Source organism: Pan paniscus, chromosome 5 (genome assembly GCF_029289425.2).
Source record: "Pan paniscus chromosome 5, NHGRI_mPanPan1-v2.0_pri, whole genome shotgun sequence".
In the NCBI taxonomy this organism is placed as follows: Eukaryota; Metazoa; Chordata; class Mammalia; order Primates; family Hominidae; genus Pan; species Pan paniscus.
In genome coordinates this window covers 149,443,380-149,468,557 of record NC_073254.2, presented here as the reverse complement: position 1 = coordinate 149,468,557, position 25,178 = coordinate 149,443,380, and the positions used below count along the sequence as shown (strand labels likewise).

General features: G+C 37.1%; 1 protein-coding gene across 1 annotated transcript in view; it reads right to left on the bottom strand.

Moving 5' to 3' along the window:
* LAMA2 (laminin subunit alpha 2) overlaps positions 1-25,178 on the bottom strand; it is a 637,137-nt gene that overhangs the window by 45,248 nt on the left and 566,711 nt on the right. The window contains exons 45-50 of the mRNA XM_055114116.2: positions 24,209-24,352; positions 23,059-23,192; positions 20,853-21,012; positions 17,027-17,151; positions 6,844-7,006; positions 6,007-6,151 (exon numbers count right to left, since the gene is read on the bottom strand). Coding sequence (XP_054970091.2) covers positions 6,007-6,151; positions 6,844-7,006; positions 17,027-17,151; positions 20,853-21,012; positions 23,059-23,192; positions 24,209-24,352 — 871 coding nt within the window. The remainder of the gene's footprint in view (positions 1-6,006; positions 6,152-6,843; positions 7,007-17,026; positions 17,152-20,852; positions 21,013-23,058; positions 23,193-24,208; positions 24,353-25,178) is intronic.

The window sequence follows — 25,178 nt, the reverse complement described above, 5'->3', positions numbered from 1 at the left end:
CCTTCATGAGTGATAGCGATGAAGTGGGTGCTACCAGGAAATGCTAGTAAATGCTAATGCTTGCTTTTATTTCTTACCCTATTTCTTTTCTCTACAAAATAGAAAAGTAGGCTATTGACACAAAATTTCACAGTTGATGAGTTCAGATGTGATTTATAAGTAGGTAGGGAAATAAGGATTTTATTAAATAATAGACACAGAGTAGGGACTTAAGAAATATTTTATAATCAATGCTGAATTGTTATAAGCTAAGTGTTTTTACTTTGGCTATTATTCTTTTGTTCTCTTTCTTGATCCACTGAAAATCTAATTGAGTGTTCTCAACTTTGCATCCTAATTGATGCATTTAGGGGATAGGGCACACTTCTGTCAGGGACTGTGGTTCTGTAACTGACTCAAGAAAGATGGGGAACACTCCTGAAGGACTGTACTTGAATTTCAAGAGACGGTGCTCTTGCCAACTAGTTGAGAATAATTCATATAAAACAAATAATCTGGTCACTGAAAAGGAGCAATCATCCACATTGCTGGAGCCTTATTTCAATTCCTCTCCCACTACTCTGTCATCTCTGGTCTTGCTAAAGTCCTCAGGGACCTGCCTATACCCAAACTCAGTGGAGTTCTTTTAAACTTTATCTGAATCCATGTTTGTGCAATATTTAATGCTGTTAGCATTTCCTTCCCTATAGGAAATTTCTTCTGGCTTCCATAATGTCAAGCTCTCTGGCTTCTTTTACCTTTCATTCTCAATCTCCTACCCTGGGGTCTATTTTTGAACACTTCTAAAATGTTGATATTTTATAATATCCCTTCCTTTGCCCACATCTCAGGTTTTAGCCATCTAGGCAAACTCAAGTTTATATCTACTTACAATGTATTGATGACTTAAATGTATGTATGCTTGGACCTGATTTTTGCCTAAAAGTCCACATTGAACAGGTGAGACACCATCATCTATATTTTCCTTGCGTACTTTAAGCTAAACATTCCAAATCAAAATAATTATCATCTAACTCCCAAATCTGTATTACTTAACTTACTTTTTTGTTGTTGGTCTTATGACCCCCCACCCAATCTACTAAACTAGAGAGTCATCCTGACTTTCTCCTCACCACATCTAATCAATCAACAGCTTCACTAATTTCTTCTCCTAAATACCTCTAATATCTGTCCTATTTTTAAAACAGTTTTACTGAGGAATAATTAACATGCTATAATTTAAACCATGTTTGTAACATGCAATTGTATACACCTGCAGAACCACCACCACACTCAATGAACACATCCATCACCCCAGAAGTTTCTTTATGCTCATTTGTAATCCCTCCTTTTTGCCTTTTCGTACATATACCATTCACAAGTAGCATCCGTCTGCTTTCTGTGACTATAGATTAGTTTACATTTTCTATGTAATTTTATACAAATGTATTTTTTTGTGTCTGCCTAAATTTGCCTTTTTTGTCTGCCTATTTGGATATTCATCCATTTTGTATCTATATTAATACTTTATTTTTTATTGCTGAGTATTTTATTGCTAGTATTCCATTGTATGAGTATACCACAATTTATGTATATCTATTTACCTGTCGATGGATATGTGATTTGTTTTCAGTTTTTGAGTAACACAGATAAAAGTAATGTGAGCATTTTGGTACAAGTCTTTGTATAAAAAATATGCTTTCTTGTGTCCTGGGTGAATAATTAGGAGTGAAATGACTGGTTTGTATGGTAGATGTATATTTAGTCTTTTAAGAAATGGCCAACCTCTTCCAATGTTATGCCACTTTATATCCTCAGCAGCAGTGTATGAGTTCCAGTGTCTCCACCTTCTGCCAGTACTGAGTATGGTCAGTCTTTTTAATTTTAGTCATTCTAATAGCTGTGTAATGGTATCACATGGTGGATTTATTCTGCATTTCTTTGATGTCAATTCCCACTGCATCTCTTACTTCAAGCATAATTTACCTCCTGCCTAGACTATTATTGAATCCAATTGTTCACTTTGTCTTCAGTTTGGTCTTCTGACAATACGTCTTCCACATTGACACCTCGAGTAATATACTTAAACTGAAATTGCCCTGTCACATCTCTACTTAAAATCAAGTTCATCAAGATGAACTGCAAACTCCTCAACACAGTTTAAACAGCTTCCTGTGATCTGGCCCTTGCCAACATGCCCAGCGTTATCTTCTATCACTCTTTTGAAATTTAACCTCCAATAATTCAAACTGATTACAACATCTGCCCAAATAATTCATGTTTTTATACACGTTTATCTTTTCATATGATGCTTTTTGGCCTGGATCGCCTGCAACTGCTTCCACCCCTCCTACCCCCTCAACTAAAAAAGGACTTAGGGCTCAGTTAGTGCCTTATTTCTCTCCCTCCATATGTCTCCCTTGGTGTTTACTGTATCCTAAACAGATACAGTAATTTGCTACTTGTGCAGCAGGTAAGTTACTCAAGGGTAGGAACCGTATGCATCTTCACTGATGCAGCACAGCATCTGATGCGTAGTTGGTATTTAATAAATGTGTCCTGTAAGAGCTAATCTTATCAACGCAGGTAGTAAGGTTATTTTGCCAAGCCTTTCTTCTTTTCCTTTTAAATTTAGATTTTACTGCTTTAAGTGTGATCTTTGGATATTGCTACTGCAAGTCAATGACCATATGCTTGTAATCTATTGAGATTGCATTTTTCAACTTTATGTAAGAAGTTTGCATTTTTCTTTTGTGAATTATTTGTTTATAACATTTGCTTTTTCCATTGCAGCTTCGATGCTTTTCTTTTTATAAGGAAAAATTAATACATATTAACTGACCTGCTATAGTAATAAAATACTTTAAAAGTATTAGAGAAAATATATTGGATATATGAGAATACATGTGGAAAAACAGAACAGCTATAGTTTTATTATAATAAAAAATTTCACCTGTTTAACTTGAGAAATTTGTGGTGAGACACCAGAGATAACAGAGAATGGGTAACAACCATGGGCAGAAGGTAGAAGTTCCCAGTCTAATTTAAGAATCAAAATTCTGAACAACTAAACCTCATAGGGCTTAATTTCTTTTTAACGGTGATACCATAGAGATACATTAGAGAAGTAAGGAGAATGATTCATGTCATTAATACCCAAAATAAAAGTGAGAATGACTGCTTGGTGCATTTGACAGGAGTATTCCTAAAGGCAAAAAGCAATGTGAGTCTAGAGTCAATTTGAAAGCCAAGGAGAAGACTTATAAATGAGAAGGTATCAGCCAACTGTGTCAAAGGGATTGAACTAGAAACCAGAAATGTCACAGAAGATACTGAGTAGGCTGGGATAAAGGAAAATTCTTTCTGATTTCTGGACCACAGAGTAGTAACAGTAACAGTAACAGTTAGTAGCTCTAGTAAAATCTGGAAAAATTAGACCTATTGGGGGAAGAACTTTCTGAATTGACGGAGTGCTGTAGTTACAGTAAACCTAAAACATATTTTTAACTACTTTCACATTTATATGATTCTGTAACTTGACCTTTGACTAATATTGATTCAGAGCACAGATCTTTTGTTTATTTGTTTTAATGGATAGAATAAAAGTTGAGATAGCAGACTGATTATGGAAATTAGCGCTTCCAAGATGACCATTTATAAAAATTGTTCTCCTAAGTTGTTGAATCATGTTATCCCTGTTTGTTATACCGTACATCTACCAAGCATATTACTATCTTTAGAGTTTATAGCATTAGCTAATTCAGCTTAGTGTTCCGAATGTCTTTATTTTTATTTTTATTATTTAACAATTTTAGATCCGGGTGGTGCATATGAAGGTTTGTTTCATGGATATACTGCATAAGAGTGAAGTTTGGGCTTCTAGTGGACCCGTCACCCACACAGTGAACACTGTACCCAACAGGCGATTTTTAAATCTTCACCCCTTCTCCTCCCTCCCCGCTTTTGGAGTCCCCAGTGTCTATTGTTTCCATCTTCATGTCTTCGTGTATCCATTGTTTAGCTTCTCGCTTTGTAAGTGAGAACATATGGTATTGGATTTTCTGTTTCTGGGTTATGTCACTTAGGATAATGACCTCCAGGTCCATTCCTGTTGCTGCAAAAGACATGATTTCCTTCTTTTTTATGGCTGCATAGTATTCTGTGGTGTATATATACCACACTTTCTTTTCTCAGTCATCTGTTGATGGACATTTAGGTTGTCTTTTTTTCTTTTATAATGCATATCCATCTTCTCCTTCTTTCTTCAAATCTGTTATTCTACTACTATAGAAGAGAAGTTGGTGGGGAGACACTAGGCTCACCAGACTCTGTAGCATCCTAAATTGTTACATATCTCCAAACTGCTGCTAAAGAAACTTTACTAAAGCACAAGTCTTATGATATCACACCCTTTCTTAAAACTCTTAGAGTTCTCGGTATCCCTATAGCTTTCAGGATAAAGCTGGAACTCACTCACTTAGCTCATATGTCCCCTTATGCACTGGTTCTGTTATCTCTTGGCCCCTACTGATAATTTCCTGCCAACATTCATTCATGTAGGCTATGGATTCACTTGTAGTTACTAAAGCATTCCCCAAAGTGTGTTCAGCAGAATGCTCGTATTACAGGAATGGAAGGATTTCTCTGATTAAAGAAATTTGGGAAATGCTGGGTTAAACAGCTAAACATTCTTCTTACTGAACAACTAACTACACAGAGCTTCTGACATGCAAATGTGCATTGTGCCTCTCTTAGACAGGAACAATGTATGCAGCAGCACTCCAAAATAAAGAATTGCAAAGCCAGTTTTTGTCCCATATGAGAGGTTTCTCTAGAGTTTCCTGTTGGAAATGCAGCTGGAAAAGGATGTGTTATTCTCTCTGATGACTCCAGGCTTTCACACAACTTTCACTACTCTGAAATGTCCATACATGCTTTTCATCCAGCTAACTCCTCATCCAGCTTGTGCCTCAGGGTCACTCCAGTGGAAACTGACCTCTCTGTTTGACTCAAGTGTCTCTCTTCTGAGATTGCTCGCTGGCTACATACATCTCTATCACAGCAATTAGCTCTCTATCCTCTAACCATTGATACTTGTCTATCTCCCCAGTTCGACGCAAGTTCCTTGAAGGCAAGAACTTAGAACTTCATTTAGTTCTTACATGGTACTTAGAAGGTGCCTCGCAGATACGTATTAAATGCAGAAATGAAAGACGGTACAAATTTAAATTTTAATGTAAATTTTCATGAAATGTCACACTGGCATTGGCAACATTAATTGAGTCTATTTATATTAGCAGAAGTAACAAAGTCTCATTTGCAGATATTGGTAATGCCATACTACACAGAATTAGAGCAATTATATACTTAAAAAGCAATAGCACTACACTCGGAACTAATAGACTTGGATTTCTGTCTTGGTTGTGAGATCTTTTATATATATGTCTGTGACCACATAAAAGTTTGAGTGTATATTTTACTTTCTCTAACACTGGAACAAAATACCTGCTTATGTGATCAGATAAAACAATGTTTGTGAAAGTGTTTTAAAATGTCCCCGAATCATCAACGTGTCATGTTACTATTGATCAATTATTTACTTGCAGGCATACAAATGTTTGGCAATTTAAATGAGCAAAGAACTGATAACTATGCCCTACCACTCCTACAGATTCCACTGTGGGCCACTTTAAAGGAAACATCTTGACAAAATAGGGAGAAAAGAAAAGCACCCAACATTTTTCAAACATATTACAGGATATAATTTTGCAAGTTGTAAGACAGTTTTATGCTTTCAAATTAAGCTCTCAGTTTCAAAAGAAAATGACAGAGAAGCATTTGGCTCTTCAATCAGTCATGTCTAACCCAAATCACCTATAATCTAAGCCAAAAAAATGACTGTATAAATTTTTCACTGAACTTGTGAGTAGCTAAAATTATAGACGGAGCCTTCCTCTTGATCAGGTACATGTGCACTTTGGATTTCATGATTAAGGCCCATATTGCATTATTAGTGTAAAAACTCACCTTGTTTTTGAATTCTTGACAGAGTGAATGATTTCCATTTCCCATCATTATGGTTTTGATTGCTGACAACGGAAGCCATTCCTGAGCCCAGATCATAACTAACTTTTATGTGCCCATCAGTGAGCTCCACACTCATGAAATCTCTCTATTAGTAGAGTAAACATACACCAGTGGTTAGATACACAGAGAAGTATATGAGTGTTCACTTTTCTTGTGTGGTTTATGTTAGGGTCTTGTGGCTAAATTGCTGAATATGTCACTCTGTTGCAGAAATCCATTTGGAAAATAGAATTGGTGTTACTATTTTCTGAATTTTTGTGGCTGTGATATTATGATGCACATGGTCACAACCAAATTTCTAAGACATATCCTTTTATTACAGTCATAAAATGTGAGTTCATTTGAAAACATATTAAGTGAACCAAAAGGTATGTTCCCTGAAAGAATTCATTAAGAAATACTGACCAGAAAAAAATGAGGCCAAAGAATATTTATAATCACCTTTTCAACTCAGGTCTCTGAAAGAAGATTAAGGAAGCATTTTGCTGCTGTATGGCTCCATGCTGGGAAAAATTATTACCGGATGTATTGCTTAAAGGATTATGTGGGGAGTTGTATTGAAAATAAATAGTAATTAAATTGTATCTGTGATTAAAGTTATTATTGAAAATATATAAGCACTATCTGTATCACCCATTCTTGGCTGCCAGACCATCATCCCAGGCTTTTTAGAAAATAACTGATAATTTTACCAATAACTGATGATTTTACCAATAACTGATAAAAGAAGCAAACGCATTTTAGTCACGGAAACTCTGCTATGCATATGATCTTTACCAGGTCTCGTGTGGCAAGATACATCAGAAGAGCACTCGAAGAAAATGTTCTGAACTTGAACATGACAGTGGAGATGTTGGGGTACCAGCGAATGGGACGGCTGACCAATGCATAACCTTCTCCATCAAATTGAATAGTCCCCTCACTATCTTCCACCTGAGGACTGAGAAGAGAGACATTTCACATGAATCAGATCATATCTATTCGGTCTGTCATTATTCAATGCATCACTGAATAGCAATGAGACTATAGGCTGTTGTAGGGCAGGAAATACCCTAAATACATCTTCGTTCCTTCCACTTATCTCCATCTCTACTGCCACCGTGCTAGAATAAGTAAAAACCATCTCTCACCTTTCATGAGGTGTGCAATAACTAAGTCATTAGTTTTTTTAAGTGCTTTATGTTTTGTAAAAGCACTTGGTAGTAGATAGTTATATTGATGCTTAAGGGTGTCTTAGTGGTATTTGGGCAAAGGGGCGGGGTTTCTGGATGGGCTGAGAATACATTATTACATTTCTTATACATAGGATCCTACTCTGAATATTTGCCTTCCAACAAATTTTTCTGGAACAAATTAGATTCAGACGATTAAGGAGGCCTGTATTTATTTGTATGGTTTTTTCTGTCTCCTTCACTAGAATGTAAATTTCATGAGACCATCTAAGAGATAATGGGCTAGGTCCTATGTCAGGCACAAACTCAAAACATCTAGTACATACAGTACAGTGCTTGGATCCTAGAATCCAGTTGATGTTTGTAGGATGACAAAGATTTTAGTATAGCAAATTGCCGCATAGAGAATATATGTTTAATCAATATTGGATGCATAATTAATGAATATCTAAGATAAGTCTTGTGAATACATTTAAAATATTTTTTCCAAACATGAGGCTATTTTTATGTATCTCTCTATCTACCTACCTATCTGCCTGATGTTATTGCGATTGTGGAGATATCTGCGGGAAAGAGTTGTGGGCTGGGAGTGGCTAAACACAGAGCTGTAGATCCCCCCAGTTCATTTAATTCATTAGAAAACACTAGGAGAAACAAGGTAAGTCTGGCTTTAAATTGGTGACTATGGGATGAGAGATAATATGAGTCCTTCCAGGTACACTCTTTAATATTTCGACATAGAATAGAATAGAGTTATCCTATTCATTCTGAATGCATTTACTAAAAAAGCCCCTACTCTTTCATAATTAATAAATGCTAGGCTTCTTAACTTGCCTTTTGTTTCTCTTTTGAACCTTGATGTCTGGTAAAGTTAGTATAGATTAATTATGCTATTTTGGAGCAGCTATGTTCTAGGTGAATATTGGGGCTAAGTCTATTAAAATATCACCATTTCAATGCTCAGCTAACTACATTTTACTTGCAGCAGCTTTTTCCCCCCTTACTTTAATCTTAATGTGAATTTTAGAAGCATGAGAAAAATAAGATACACTTTTAAAAATATCTTTGACAGATTACTCTTTCTAAAGCATAACAACAATTTTATCTCTTCTACTGACTATTGAATAAATGCAAATTTCTAAAACTGACATTCTAAGGTCTTTATGACATTTTCTTAGTCTACCTCTTTTAGCCTCATTTTTACATCTTCTCCATGAAATCACTCCTGCTCTTTAGTAGGAATGATTGCTCTTTATGTTCAAATGTGATAAGTGTTTTCCTGAAAACAACAAATAAACAAACAAACACCAGGAGTTCTATAAAAATTATTCTTACAAATAACAGGGCTTATGGGAAAATAGGGTTGGGGCTGACTGCTAAAAACTTACACAACTGTGTAATTAGAGAACTCACAAAACAATAACAATCCTGATCAAAGTATTAGCACAGCTCAAAAAGATACACTAAAACATTAAAAAATATAGGATTATTTCAGTATACATATCACTTCACCTTAAAAGGAAAATGTGAATATAGTTTGTTGACAAGGGGTATAAGAAAGGGTTGACACTGCCAAGTGTTAGCGATGGGGCAAAAATGCACAATGACGGAAAAGACGTGGGCCACGAACATTTCCGAGATAGAGTGCTTGGCTAAATCAAGCTGAAGGCAGGCATATGGGTGAATGCACACTGTGTACAGGTTGTGTTGTGGCACAGTACTTTGAGGTTGGTGTCTTCAGCAATGTTGGTTTACTTTGGATTCAGCTACCGTTATAGGGTAGAAAAAAAACATGATTATGCTGGGAAGAAGTGTGTATGAACCTATGTGGCCACTGCATCTTACCCGAATCATTCCCCCATTTGCCAATCTTGTATGAGTGAATTCACACTTGTTCTTTTCTAAAAACACTCCGGCTTCCCACTCTTCCTCCCTTTGCTCTTACTGGTTTCAGGAATTAGAATGTTCTTCACATTTCTTCTGCTATCTCCTCTTTTTGGACTCTTACCTCAGGTCAAGACCCATTTCAAATGTCACCTCCTCTGTGAAGCAGATCATGATGCCCTTAATCTGATGTGGGTAATTGTAGTATACTCCAAATGTGCCTTTTTAAAGGGACTTTTATTATGCCTGGTATTTGAACTATTTTAGTATTTGTTTTTTCCTCCCTTCCTGGTGATGTCTTTTCATGGCTAGGACTAGGCTGTATTCATTCTAGCATCAGGAAGTTGTAAACGTGAATCTCTGCAACCTACAAAACACCCTACGTATACATAGGAATACTCTTATAATCATAAATTAGCATAATACTTTATGTGTTGAAGCGCAAAATCTTTGCAGAATTGATAATTACTGATGTTACAGTTTCACATGACATGCACTGCTGAATGGATATTTAAATGCCTTAGATGTTTTGTTGATAATAGGCTTTTGAAAATCCTACTTAGAAGTTTACCAGGCTGAGGAGCCAAGATGGCCGAATAGGAACAGCTCTGGTCTACAGCTCCCAGCGTGAGCGACGCAGAAGACGGTGATTTCTGCATTTCCATCTGAGGTACCGGGTTCATCTCACTAGGGAGTGCCAGACAGTGGGCGCAGGCCAGTGGGTGCGCGCAGCGGGCGCGAGCCGAAGCAGGGCGAGGCATTGCCTCACTCGGGAAGCGCAAGGGGTCAGGGAGTTCCCTTTCCGAGTCAAAGAAAAGGGTGACGGACTCACCTGGAAAATCGGGTCACTCCCACCCGAATACTGCGCTTTTCTGACGGGCTTAAAAAACAGCGCACCACGAGATTATATCCGGCACCTGGCTCGGAGGGTCCTACGCCCACGGAGTCTCGCTGATTGCTAGCACAGCAGTCTGAGATCAAACTGCAAGGCGGCAGCTAGGCTGGGGGAGGGGCGCCCGCCATTGCCCAGGCTTGCTTAGGTAAACAAAGCAGCCTGGAAGCTCGAACTGGGTGGAGCCCACCACAGCTCAAGGAGGCCTGCCTGCCTCTGTAGGCTCCACCTCTGGGGGCAGGGCACAGACAAACAAAAAGACAGCAGTAACCTCTGCAGACTTAAATGTCCCTGTCTGACAGCTTTGAAGAGAGCAGTGGTTCTCCCAGCACGCAGCTGGAGATCTGAGAACGGGCAGACTGCCTCCTCAAGTGGGTCCCTGACCCCTGACCCCCGAGCAGCCTAACTGGGAGGCACCCCCCAGCAGGGGCACACTGACACCTCACACGGCAGGGTATTCCAACAGACCTGCAGCTGAGGGTCCTGTCTGTTAGAAGGAAAACTAACAAACAGAAAGGACATCCACACCGAAAACCCATCTGTACATCACCATCATCAAAGACCAAAAGTAGATAAAACCACAAAGATGGGGAAAAAACAGAACAGAAAAACAGGAAACTCTAAAATGCAGAGCGCCTCTCCTCCTCCAAAGGAACGCAGTTCCTCACCAGCAACGGAACAAAGCTGGATGGAGAATGATTTTGACGAGCTGAGAGAAGAAGGCTTCAGACGATCAAATTACTCTGAGCTACGGGAGGACATTCAAACCAAAGGCAAAGAAGTTGAAAACTTTGAAAAAAATTTAGAAGAATGTATAACTAGAATAACCAATACAGAGAAGTGCTTAAAGGAGCTGATGGAGCTGAAAACCAAGGCTCGAGAACTACGTGAAGAATGCAGAAGCCTCAGGAGCTGATGCGATCAACTGGAAGAAAGGGTATCAGCAATGGAAGATGAAATGAATGAAATGAAGCGAGAAGGGAAGTCTAGAGAAAAAAGAATAAAAAGAAATGAGCAAAGCCTCCAAGAAATATGGGACTATGTGAAAAGACCAAATCTACGTCTGATTGGTGTACCTGAAAGTGATGCGGAGAATGAAACCAAGTTGGAAAACACTCTGCAGGATATTATCCAGGAGAACTTCCCCAATCTAGCAAGGCAGGCCAACGTTCAGATTCAGGAAATACAGAGAACGCCACAAAGATACTCCTCGAGAAGAGCAACTCCAAGACACATAATTGTCAGATTCACCAAAGTTGAAATGAAGGAAAAAATGTTAAGGGCAGCCAGACAGAAAGGTCGGGTTACCCTCAAAGGGAAGCCCATCAGACTAACAGCGGATCTCTCGGCAGAAACCCTACAAGCCAGAAGAGAGTGGGGGCCAATATTCAACATTCTTAAAGAAAAGAATTTTCAACCCAGAATTTCATATCCAGCCAAACTAAGCTTCATAAGTGAAGGAGAAATAAATTACTTTACAGACAAGCAAATGCTGACCGATTTTGTCACCACCAGGCCTGCCCTAAAAGAGCTCCTGAAGGAAGCGCTAAACATGGAAAGGAACAACCGGTACCAGCCACTGCAAAATCATGCCAAAATGTAAAGACCATCAAGACTAGGAAGAAACTGCATAAACTAACGAGCAAAATCACCAGCTAACATCATAATGACAGGATCAAATTCACACATAACAATATTAACTTCAAATGTAAATGGACTAAATTCTCCAATTAAAAGACACAGACTGGCAAGTTGGATAAAGAGTCAAGACCCATCAGTGTGCTGTATTCAGGAAACCCATCTCACGTGCAGAGACACACATAGGCTCAAAATAAAAGGATGGAAGAAGATCTACCAAGCAAATGGAAAACAAAAAAAGGCAGGGGTTGCAATCCTAGTCTCTGATAAAACAGACTTTAAACCAACAAAGATCAAAAGAGACAAAGAAGGCCATTACGTAATGGTAAAGGGATCAATTCAACAAGAGGAGCTAACTATCCTAAATATATATGCACCCAATACAGGAGCACCCAGATTCATAAAGCAAGTCCTGAGTGACCTACAAAGAGACTTAGACTCCCACACATTAATAATGGGAGACTTTAACACCCCACTGTCAACATTAGACAGATCAACGAGACAGAAAGTCAACAAGGATACCCAGGAATTGAACTCAGCTCTGCACCAAGCAGACCTAATAGACATCTACAGAACTCTCCACCCCAAATCAACAGAATATACATTTTTTTCAGCACCACACCACACCTATTCCAAAATTGACCACATACTTGGAAGTAAAGCTCTCCTCAGCAAATGTAAAAGAACAGAAATTATAACAAACTATCTCTCAGACCACAGTGCAATCAAACTAGAACTCAGGATTAAGAATCTCACTCAAAGCCGCTCAACTACATGGAAACTGAACAACCTGCTCCTGAATGACTACTGGGTACATAACGAAATGAAGGCAGAAATAAAGATGTTCTTTGAAACCAACGAGAACAAAGACACAACATACCAGAATCTCTGGGATGCATTCAAAGCAGTGTGTAGAGGGAAATTTATAGCACTAAATGCCCACAAGAGAAAGCAGGAAAGATCCAAAATTGACACCCTAACATCACAATTAAAAGAACTAGAAAAGCAAGAGCAAACACATTCAAAAGCTAGCAGAAGGCAAGAAATAACTAAAATCAGAGCAGAACTGAAGGAAATAGAGACACAAAAAACCCTTCAAAAAATCAATGAATCCAGGAGCTGGTTTTTTGAAAGGATCAACAAAATTGATAGACCGCTAGCAACACTAATAAAGAAAAAAAGAGAGAAGAATCAAATAGACGCAATAAAAAATGATAAAGGGGATATCACCACCGATCCCACAGAAATACAAACTACCATCAGAGAATACTACAAACACCTCTACGCAAATAAACTAGAAAATCTAGAAGAAATGGATACATTCCTCGACACATACACTCTCCCAAGACTAAACCAGGAAGAAGTTGAATCTCTGAATAGACCAATAACAGGAGCTGAAATTGTGGCAATAATCAATAGTTTACCAACCAAAAAGAGTCCAGGACCAGATGGATTCACAGCCGAATTCTACCAGAGGTACAAGGAGGAACTGGTACCATTCCTTCTGAAACTATTCCAATCAATAGAAAAAGAGGGAATCCTCCCTAACTCATTTTATGAGGCCAGCATCATTCTGATACCAAAGCCGGGCAGAGACACAACCAAAAAAGAGAATTTTAGACCAATATCCTTGATGAACATTGACGCAAAAATCCTCAATAAAATACTGGCAAACCGAATCCAGCAGCACATCAAAAAGCTTATCCACCATGATCAAGTGGGCTTCATCCCTGGGATGCAAGGCTGGTTCAATATACGCAAATCAATAAATGTAATCCAGCATATAAACAGAGCCAAAGACAAAAACCACATGATTATCTCAATAGATGCAGAAAAAGCCTTTGACAAAATTCAACAACCCTTCCTGCTAAAAACTCTCAATAAATTAGGTATTGATGGGACGTATTTCAAAATAATAAGAGCTATCTATGACAAACCCACAGCCAATATCATACTGAATGGGCAAAAACTGGAAGCATTCCCTTTGAAAACTGGCACAAGACAGGGATGCCCTCTCTCACCGCTCCTATTCAACATAGTGTTGGAAGTTCTGGCCAGGGCAATCAGGCAGGAGAAGGAAATAAAGGGTATTCAATTAGGAAAAGAGGAAGTCAAATTGTCCCTGTTTGCAGACGACATGATTGTTTATCTAGAAAACCCCATCGTCTCAGCCCAAAATCTCCTTAAGCTGATAAGCAACTTCAGCAAAGTCTCAGGATACAAAATCAATGTACAAAAATCACAAGCATTCCTATACACCAACAACAGACAAACAGAGAGCCAAATCATGAGTGAACTCCCATTCACAATTGCTTCAAAGAGAATAAAATACCTAGGAATCCAACTTACAAGGGATGTGAAGCACCTCTTCAAGGAGAACTACAAACCACTGCTCAAGGAAATAAAAGAGGATACAAACAAATGGAAGAACATTCCATGCTCATGGGTAGGAAGAATCAATATCGTGAAAATGGCCATACTGCCCAAGGTAATTTACAGATTCAATGCCATCCCCATCAAGCTACCAATGACTTTCTTCACAGAATTGGAAAAAACTACTTTAAAGTTCATATGGAACCAAAAGAGAGCCCACATCGCCAAGTCAATCCTAAGCCAAAAGAACAAAGCTGGAGGCATCACGCTACCTGACTTCAAACTATACTACAAGGCTACAGTAACCAAAACAGCATGGTACTGGTACCAAAACAGAAATATAGATCAATGGAACAGAACAGAGCCCTCAGAAATAACGCCGCTTACCTACAACTATCTGATCTTTGACAAACCTGAGAAAAACAAGCAATGGGGAAAGGATTCCCTATTTAATAAATGGTGCTGGGAAAACTGGCTAGCCATATGTAGAAAGCTGAAACTGGATCCCTTCCTTACACCTTATACAAAAATCAATTCAAGATGGATTAAAGATTTAAACGTTAGACCTAAAACCATAAAAACCCTAGAAGAAAACCTAGGCCTTACCATTCAGGACATAGGCGTTGGCAAGGACTTCATGTCTAAAACACCAAAAGCAATGGCAACAAAAGCCAAAATTGACAAATGGGATCTAATTAAACTAAAGAGCTTCTGCACAGCAAAAGAAACTACCATCAGAGTCAATAGGCAACCTACAACATGGGAGAAAATTTTCGCAACCTACTCATCTGACAAAGGGCTAATATCCAGAATCTACAGTGAACTCAAACAAATTTACAAGAAAAAAGCAAACAACCCCATCAAAAAGTGGGCAAAGGACATGAACAGACACTTCTCAAAAGAAGACATTTATGCAGCCAAAAAACACATGAAAAAATGTTCATCATCACTGGCCATCAGAGAAATGCAAATCAAAACCACTATGAGATATCATCTCACACCAGTTAGAATGGCAATCATTAAAAAGTCAGGAAACAACAGGTGCTGGAGAGGATGTGGAGAAATAGGAACACTTTTACACTGTTGGTGGGACTGTAAACTAGTTCAACCATTGTGGAAGTCAGTGTGGCCATTCCTCAGGGATCTAGAACTAGAAATACCATTTGACCCAGCCATCCCATTACTGGGTATATACCCAAGTGACTATAAATCATGCTGCTATAAAGACACATGCACACGTATGTTTATTGTGGCATTATTCACAATAGCAAAGACTTGGAACCAACCCAAATGTCCAACAATGATAGACTGGATTAAGAAAATGTGGCACATATACACCATGGAATACTATGCAGCCATAAAAAATGATGAGTTCATATCCTTTGTAGGGACATGGATCAAATTGGAAACCATCATTCTCAGTAAACTATCGCAAGAACAAAAAACCAAACACCGCATATTCTCACTCATAGGTGGGAATTGAACAATGAGATCACATGGACACAGGAAGGGGAATATCACACTCTGGGGACTGTGGTGGGGAGGGGGGAGGGGGGAGGGATAGCATTGGGAGATATACCTAATGCTAGATGACGAGTTAGTGGGTGCAGCGCACCAGCATGGCACATGTATACATATGTAACTAACCCGCACAATGTGCACATGTACCCTAAAACTTAAAGTATAATTAAAAAAAAAAAAAAAAAGAAAATACAAAAAAAAAAAAAAAAGAAGTTTACCAAAGAAACACTTAGGGAAAAGTTGGTGTTTGTTTGTGAGTAGCAGAATATTAATGTGGGCTTCACTGTCTTTCATGTATTGAAAGAATTTTACAGACAACCTTCCATGTTAAATTTTGTTGAAGATTATTGACAAAACCATTTTAAACAATGAATGGGTCACGCTTTCAAACTATCCTCAATTTCATGTTGACAAGTCCACGATGTCAAAAAGAAACAAAGAGTTGGAAGTTAAGACTTTTAGAGGGATAACATTTTGGGGCTACTTTCTTCTGTGAAACTCTAGAGATGTAGAGAAAGAAATGTGAAGTGTACTCTGCTAGGATTTGGGTCCTAGAAACGTATGTATATCCTTTAAATGGAAAATAACACAAACTCCTTAGCACTTAATGGTTTTTGAGCTGCTGTTATGACATGTTAACTTTGCAGGTATTTAAAGTATGTTTTATAGTTTTAATTTAATAAAATTGCTTTAGGCTTGGGTGATAAGTGGGCTCTAAGATTTTTATGCTGAGAAATCCTCTACTTCTAGCTAAATATTTTATATCCTGTATTCATTTTTAGATAAAAATGTTTATTCTCTACACATGCTTAGTATGATAGGATGTTAAATATTTTCAAATTCCTATTCATTCTACCCTCTATCTTATAATTGAGGTCATGTATTAGGAACTTTCCTCCTGGACTATCTCGACCCCTTGTTCTCCTTCTCTCTTGAAGCAGAATCATTAAATCCCATAGGTTTCCAGTTGAAGCACTTGTAGGATCCTATGTGTCAATTAAAAAAAAATCCTGTAAGAGATAAAACCTAGGCTGGGGTTCTAATTTTGTTATAAACATAAATAGAGTGAATTCATGCTCAGTAAGACCTGAAACTTAATCAGTTTGGGGAAAGCTCTCTTTAGGAAAAAAAAATTATAACAATGAGGTACTCACAGACACAAAAAAACCCCTCGACATGAAGGAACATTGGAGTGGAAACTTAACTGATTGTAGCCAAAATCTCTTACCTTTGCAAATTTTATAAAAACATATGACTATGCAAAGGTACTGCTAGTATACCTCCCAGGGCCTTGAAAAATGCCTATGCAAATGCAGGCAGGGACTTGAAGATTCATTAGTTTTGTGGTAATTCCACCTCTGAGCATAATCGTTTCAAACCTGCTCCACATCATCCACATGATAATAGAATATTATGCAATAAAATCGAAGCTTTTATTATGCACAGGACAGACCCTGGGAGAGTTCTCATCTCAACTAACCTGACAGTGCATCCTTTGCAGTCACCTTCTTTTTCTCGGAAATTCCACAAACCTATAGGTTTGTTGTCAAAGTATGTTTCTCCCATGCAGCCAGTGAATGTAATCACACGTACAGCATCAGCCTTCTGCAGAAAGAAATACCGTATTTGCTAGAATTTGGAATTTCACAAATAATCTTGGTTTATCCATGAGAGTTATTATCAGCAGAAGCTAAAGTTATCATTATCCATTCTTTCTGATATTTTGGCATATGTACATAGTCATCTTTTCATCATATTCTATCCGTATCCTTAGAGCTACTACAGGATGAGTCAACAACAGGGGTAAAGCTCAACTATTTAATCCACAAATGCTGATTACTTTTTGCTATACCAGTTTTCATCATCAGTAAATAAACACTTCCTAGCTTCTAACTTTAGGTGAGCTGCTGACCTTCTCCACAATTCTATTCTTTTGTCTGTAATGTGGAATTTTTGTGAGAATAAAGTTAGATAATTTATTTATGATACCAATCTCAGTGCCTGATATACATAAGGTGTTCAATAAATGCTAGTGCTCCTACATAATTTTCTTTGGGCAAATTTGGGCCATGCATAACCAAAGCTTTTTCCCCTGAGATCAGAAGAAAGGGGACACGCTGATGACATAGAAGAGATTTTTTAAAAGCACTTGTATAAATCACTCTATGGTAGTGCTGCTGTAAATTTTTTAATTTCTGTTCACAGCCAAGAAGATTTCGAGTTCAAGGGAATAAAGAAAAAGTAAGCAACTTTGTAGGAAATGAGACCACATTGGTGTCGTTTGCTTGTATACACAGCACAGGGCCTGGAGTCAAATAGAGAATCGACAAATAATCTGATCAAATTCAATCCTGGTGTCATTTTCACAGGAAAAGTCTTAGGCTTGATACACAATCATGAAGAAAGAGAATGACCTGGTCCCTCCTAGAGAAGTTTGTTGTAAATTGAAACAACTGTTTTGGCATTGACATATTACAAATGTTTTGGTAAATGACAGATCGCATATATGATGGTGCTTCCATAAAATTATAATACTGTATTTTTACTGTACCTTGTTTATGTTTAGGTACACAAATACTTACCATTGAGTTACAACTGCCTACAGCATTCAGTGGAGGAACATGCTGTACAGGCTGTAGCCTTGGAGCAGTAGGCTATACCATAAAGCCTAGGTGTGTAGTAGGCTGTACCATCTAGATCTGTGCAAGTACTGTACACTTTATGATGTTTGCACATTGAGGGAATTGCCTAATTCCATCTTTCTCAGAATGTATTCTTGTCATTGAGTGACACATGACTGTACTATATTCTGGTGCCTACAACTTTAAAAACTCTGTGCCAAAGTGAACCCATATTTACTCAGATTATCTGGGAAAAACATGCATTGACTCATTTGGTTTTTAGAACACACATAAGAAAACAGTTACTGAATAGTTAAAATTTTAAATAGTAAAATCAGTTACTGAATAGTTAAAAGCATAGACTGTACAGTACTTGCACAAATCTAGATGGTATAGCCTACTACACACCTAGGCTCTATGGTATAGCCTACTGCTATGGTTTTAGGTTAAACCCATCAACATGTACATTTCCCACTGCTGTGACCATGTATTGCACAGCCGCATAGAAAGATTGTTGATCGGAGCCCCTGACTTGCACATTGGAGTCGTCCTTGCAATGCTCTGTCATCAGTCTGAACCTCTTAATTTTCTAGAGATTGATTATCCTACTTGTGAATTCTGCTTGCTTTTTGCTTCTTCTCGCATCCTGAAAATCTATATTTGAGAGATTTTCCTGCTCATTTGAATTCTCATGAGCAAGTTCATTTAGTTGTTTTCAGCTTTTGGTTCATATTCTGGTGTGGCAGTAGCCTTGAAATTCTTGGCCAAAATGATTTCCTAAGGTTTGCTATAGATTTCATTTGTTCATGTTTTCTTTCTTTTTCTGAGACTGATAGAATACTGTTTTTGTGCCAATTACATTTGCATAATAATTAAGGTACAATTTAAGGTGTGACTACCACATCTCAGCTATTTGCCATATATTTTATACACACACTCTATGGTAGTGTGTGTCTCACTATTCATTGTGGCAGTGAAGCAAGATGTTGAGAGTGAAGACCACTGTGCCTATTAACCTATGTTCAAATCCCAGCTCTGCTAATTACTGTGTGACCATGGTCAAGACATTTAACATCTCTCTTCTTCAGATTCCTTAACTACAGAATGAGAATATTAGTATCTACCTTGCTATAGTGTGAATGTTTGTGTCCCTCCCAAAATTCGTATGTTAAAATCCTACCCGCCAAAGTGATGGTATTAGGAGGCAGGGCATTTGAGAGGTGAGTTTTAGATGGTGAGGGGCAGGGCCTTCATGAATGAAATTAGTGCCCTTATAAAATAGGTCTAAAGGAGCTTGTTCACTCTTTCTACTATGTGAGAACAGCAAGAAGCCTCCTTCTATGAAAAACTGGCTCTCACTAAACACCAAATCTGCCAGTACCTTGATCTCAGACTTCTTAGCTTCAAGAATTGTGAGAAATAAATGTTTGTTTATTTATAAACTACCCAGTTTCATGGTATTTTTCTTATAGCAGCCCTAATGGACTAAGACATACTTTTTGGGGTTGTTGTAAAAATTAAACAAGTTAATTCATGTAAATTACTGAGAACATTACTTAGCATATAGGAAGAGTTATAAGAATATTAAAAAATGTATTATTGTATCCTACAATATGCAAGCAAGGTAGATATTTTTATCATTCTTTTCTAGTTGAGATAACCAAAGCCCAAGGGGTTAAGTGACTTGTCTAAGGTTATATTTTAGCAAGTGGAAGAGGAGGAAATCCAACCTGGATTTGATTTCAAAATTCATGGCTTTTGTGCTACTGTGTGCTATCCCTATATTTATCTATCTGTGAAGGAGAGAAAGTTGATAATATGACTATATATTACTATGTACCATATACATTTATATGAAGTTCTAAGAAACGAGGATAACTTCAGCGTGTGGTTTTGGAATAAATTCTCATACTTTAGAGTCACATCTCGTACTCAAAGTAAATAAAATAACCTCATTCTATATGAAGGTTGAGTCCTCATAAATTTGGGGTCACCCTGGCTTTTCACATTTTCTGACTAATCTCATCTCAGGATGATTCTGACAAGCCCAGGATTATCCATTATATTTGGTTGTGCTCCTGCATCTCACCCATAGTGGTTTCCCAACACCTAATTCCATTTAATCAACACAAGCTTCTTTAAAAGGCAGGCATTCTGCAATTTGAAATGCGCAAGGACTGTCATGAAGCAATTATGAATATTAAGTGCATCATCCTATAAGAATAAGAGCAACTTGAAAACTTTAAAAACCAGATCATGTTTTGAAAGCTTATAGCTCCTGTGATATTTCCCAAAGTATTCATAAATCTTTTAATTAGATGTGAGTATGAACTTTATAGCACTTCATATCTATAAATCATAAATCGATTCAGAAGATGAGGTATACTTAAAAAACACTTTGCTCTTGAGGCAACTAAAACAAGAATATACAAAAAACTGATGCCACAGATAAAGACAAAACAACAGCTGTTTAAATAAATACACATAGGCTTAAAAATATTGTGTTTCCAGGTTGAATCTTCAAAGAAGAAAATTCTTACTCAAAGTAAATTCATGTTTTCATGAATGCAAGTTAAGTAAAACGTGATCAAGTTTTACAGAGCTTTATCATACCTTCTCCTGAAGTAATTATGTCAGGAGATGTCAACAAAGATGAAATAAACAGGAGGAGGATGAACACATTACCTTTAATTTCCCAGTCAGGCCACCAACAAACAGCATTGCATTTGCATCCACATCTAGAATCGTGTACCCTGGAGGAGACGTCGAATGGTGTGTGCTGGGCACAATGCTGGCTTTGGGTCCATCCAGGGCTCTCACAGAAATAGTTCCATTTCTCCCAGTTCTTCAAGGGTACGTGTTGAAGTGAAGGGGAGGAACATACAGAAAATGAAATATGCATCACATTTCTGGTAATTCCAGATTTAAAAGATATAAAATGCAGAGACTTGTTTTTAAGAATTTAAGAGAAAACTGGCTGTTTAGTTTCTAACATTCCAAATTCATTAGATCTCGAATCAATACTCAGAGTCTGATCTTGGCTCAACACTTACATCAGTTTCAACCAGAACCAGTGAGCACCAGGTCCTGATTCTGTGTGTGTTCATTGACATGAAATGACACAGCAGCAGTTAACTGATGGAATTGCTATTGGTTAAGTGGAAAGCCTTTTTCCTATGGCTTACATAATAATTTACTATTTACCAACACATACAATTTATGCAAGTTTATATTACTTTATTCAGCATTTTGTCTAATTTAATTCAGCTAGTGGACCCCAAATGAGCCACCCTTTCATATCATAAGCTGTATGATTTCCCCTAAAATTCTTTATAATATCTTGGATCCCAGTTTGTTGAAGTAGTCTTCCTAGAATGGTATATCTTTTATTGTTTGGCACAGCATCTTAATGTATCCAGTACAATATCCACCCTTCAGATTTCAGTGTACAAATTGCATAGAAGTTCACTTTTAAATTCAATTAACAGAATTTTGAAAGCTATTATCATTTTATTTCATTTTCTTTTTTAAGTGATTGATTTCCATGAGCTGTTAAATATGAAAATCTGGTCTCTCTTTTGAGACAAGCAGTCATAACAAAACTTCGATGTCAGATTTCTCTGCCTGCTGTCTCACTTTGGTAATCTTTTTTCTTTGAGGATGCAATGTTAAGTGAAATACATGGTAACAAAAGAATGAATTTATCAAATAAGGTTCACCTTCTTTAACAGAATGTATCTTTTCTGAAAGAAGAACTGCACTTTATGAGTATAAATGTCCTTAAACCCAGTTAAGTACTTAATTCCCTCAACACCACCAAACACGCAAGCACTCTGTCACTCTCTCTCACACATGCACACACACTTTTGCTGAAAAACTTCCTTAAAAAGAACTAAAAATATTGCTTCTCATTTTTTTTATAACTTTTTTTTTTAAGAGATGAAGTCTTGCTATGTTGCCCAGGCTGGACTGCAGTGGTTATTCACAGGCATGATCATCATGGACCACAGCCTTGAATTCCTGGGCTGAAGTGATCCTCCTGCCTCAGCCTCCCAAGTAGCTGGGACTACAGCACATGCCATTGCACATGGCTCTTTCTTTTAAACTTTTTATTATGGAAAAAATTAAGTATCTACAAACAGCATGAAACTCTATGTATCACCCAGAGTCAACAATTAACCAGTTCTTTTAAGTCTTCTCTGTCTCTGATCAGCTTCATGTCTAGCCCTAGGCCCTTAACCATACCTTTCAACTGTTAGCTGCTTTGGGTTTAACAGGGAGTTGAGAATTGGGAAAACAAGAAGAGAAAATGGGAGGGAAGTGCTGAAGACAGGGATAGTTCTATAAGTAATCTATATGGTACTAGACATTGATAATTGCATTAAAGCTCCAAAGATAGAATAACTGAATCAGTTCTCAGTTACTTCCCATTTTAAGTAGGGTGGACCTGGTATGTTACATAAGAATTTCAGTGTTTTGAAACTGCATTTTTCTATGGTGGCTATGTAGACTAAAGGAGGAGCTGTGTACAACAAAGACAAGCAATAATGGTGCTCTTATGCTTTGGCTTGTATTGCATAAGAATAAGTGGCAGTACTTTCTTCAGGCAAAATAGGAAGCCTGAAACAGTGACACCCCCAAATTCCTACCAGACACAAGATGAAGGGGTCAGAAATGGAGTTGTTCCTCTGGTCAATACCTGGAAGGTTTGTCAGTTCCTAAGAAGTATGACAAACATACCCACTCCCAGACATGTATATAATTCATACACATGTGTCTACATGCATCCACAGTTACCTTATTGAAATGGAAATAGGAGTTTTCTTATAAACTGGGAAACTACTTCAAAATTCTATCATTTAATTATCTTAATCTTTATTGAGTTGGTTACCTTGATGCTACGATACGGTACCAATATGAGTCATCAATAGTCAAATCTGGGTACTCTACACGTCCAACTCCAGATCCAACATCCCAGAGGAAGCTGACTTTGCCTTTACGCATTTCTATAGCCAGAAAGTCAATCTAGTTCAGAGAAATACAAAAACAAGAGATATCAGATATAAAGCACCTTTAAAGAGGAGACCAGCAGAGCGTTTTTCAATAAGCGCCATTTGCAGACATGTGAAATGATTAGGAGCTTCATGATAATACTTGTCAAATAATATTATTATTATACATTATTAAAATAATATTTTATTTTTATATCCTTAAAGCAAAAAAAAAAGTCCATAATGCTCAGGCATGTTTGTTAATTTTACCAATTCTAATTAAGTCTAATTTTGAGACCAAAGCCTTTCTCACTCTGATACTTGTGGTAAAGATAAAAACAAATATTTAAATTCAGAATCCATTATTATTTTCACCAAGGACACTGACATTTTTGAGGGGGCAGCTATGATTTTATTTCCCAAATTGACCCAGAATTCCTTACCCAAATGGCAAATATTGACTTATGCCATGAATGATTTGTTAAGAAGTCATATTCATTTTGGAAGATCCCCATGCATGCAAAGTCAAATAGTTGAAATGGAAGAAATTAGAACTTTATGGGTGGGCTTTTGTAGATATAATCTGTGTTATTTCAGTTCAGGTCATAAATTCAACACAAGTTAGAAGAGTTTCCATTGGTAAAAAAAATAGTACGCACTTTGCTATTTTCATTTCATTAACGGAAGAGTTTATTGTAATTTAGTTTGAACAGTAAATAAGATAAATAAATAAGAAGTAAATAAAATAGCTTTATTCTCATTAGCATTCTTAAATCGCTGGATCTGAAAGTATAATTTAACAGAAATGATGGTATACTGACAAATGAAAGTAAATGTGACTAAACACTGTAGTTTTCTTCCTTTCATTTGACTTCTAACTTAATTTGACTCTTCAGAATTTTGTAAGGTAAGACGTTGAGGTTTTCAAATCTGAAAGCCTATGTTAGACCATTTGGGGACCATATACATTTGGGGATTCTATACATTTTCAGATTAACCTCTAGCTATACACATACAGCAGCCTAATGAAAAGTTGAATATTAGACTTACAAATTTGGCACTTCCAAGATAAAAGAGGAGGTTATCAGCAACAGCTGTCTTTACGTTGACAACAATATTATTGTAACTTCCTTTCTTGATTTCTGGTTTGTATGTTCGAATGCAGTCACCTCCTGAAGACACAGATACTTTGATCTTTAAGAAAAACAAGATACAAAGAACCAAGAGTAAATCTCTTAGAAAGTTTGAAGTAGCTTCCATACAACCACAAAGCCATCATCGTTTCTTCTTTGAAGTTATTTTCTATCATCAAATACTATCATTAAACACCCATATGCAGACACCATTATACTCATTAATGAGGGCACAGAAGAGCAGTTTTCCACTAGAATTTTGACTATGAGCTGTTCACAGTTCCATGTCTTGTTAGCATACTATTTTTTGAAGCATGCAACTAACAAACTTCTAACGTCATACATTTCTCCATTATCAATATGGGAACATTTTAGGCAGGTGATTTTACATGGAGCTAACGAGAATGATCTTCATTAAGGTTGTTTAATGAAATTTTACAATTGAAATTTCAGTGGTTTTGGTATCACTTAAACTAAGAAACTATTTTTCTTTTAGTTTTCAAGAGGAAATTACCAACCCTCCTATACTCTTACAGTTGTAAGAGGACAAATAGATTTTGTTCTAGATGTTCTAACAATAAGAAGAATATTAATCATTCTACTCAGAACATACATTTCAGAATAAATTGTACCTTTTCATGAAGTTGTCAGGAAATGAAATGGAAATAATTTCCAATGGCTATCACTACTAATGTATTTAACAGCTCCCTTTTCTTTTGAATAATACCTTAAAAATTACTATAAATTGCTAAAAAAGGAATGCCTATATGAATAGAGTAATACTGTTCATACCAATTTTTACTTACATTTAGAGAGCCTTCCTTCAATCATAAATAACACTAGTTGATTATTTGATTTAATTTCTGTAGGGTCAGTTGGAAAATCAC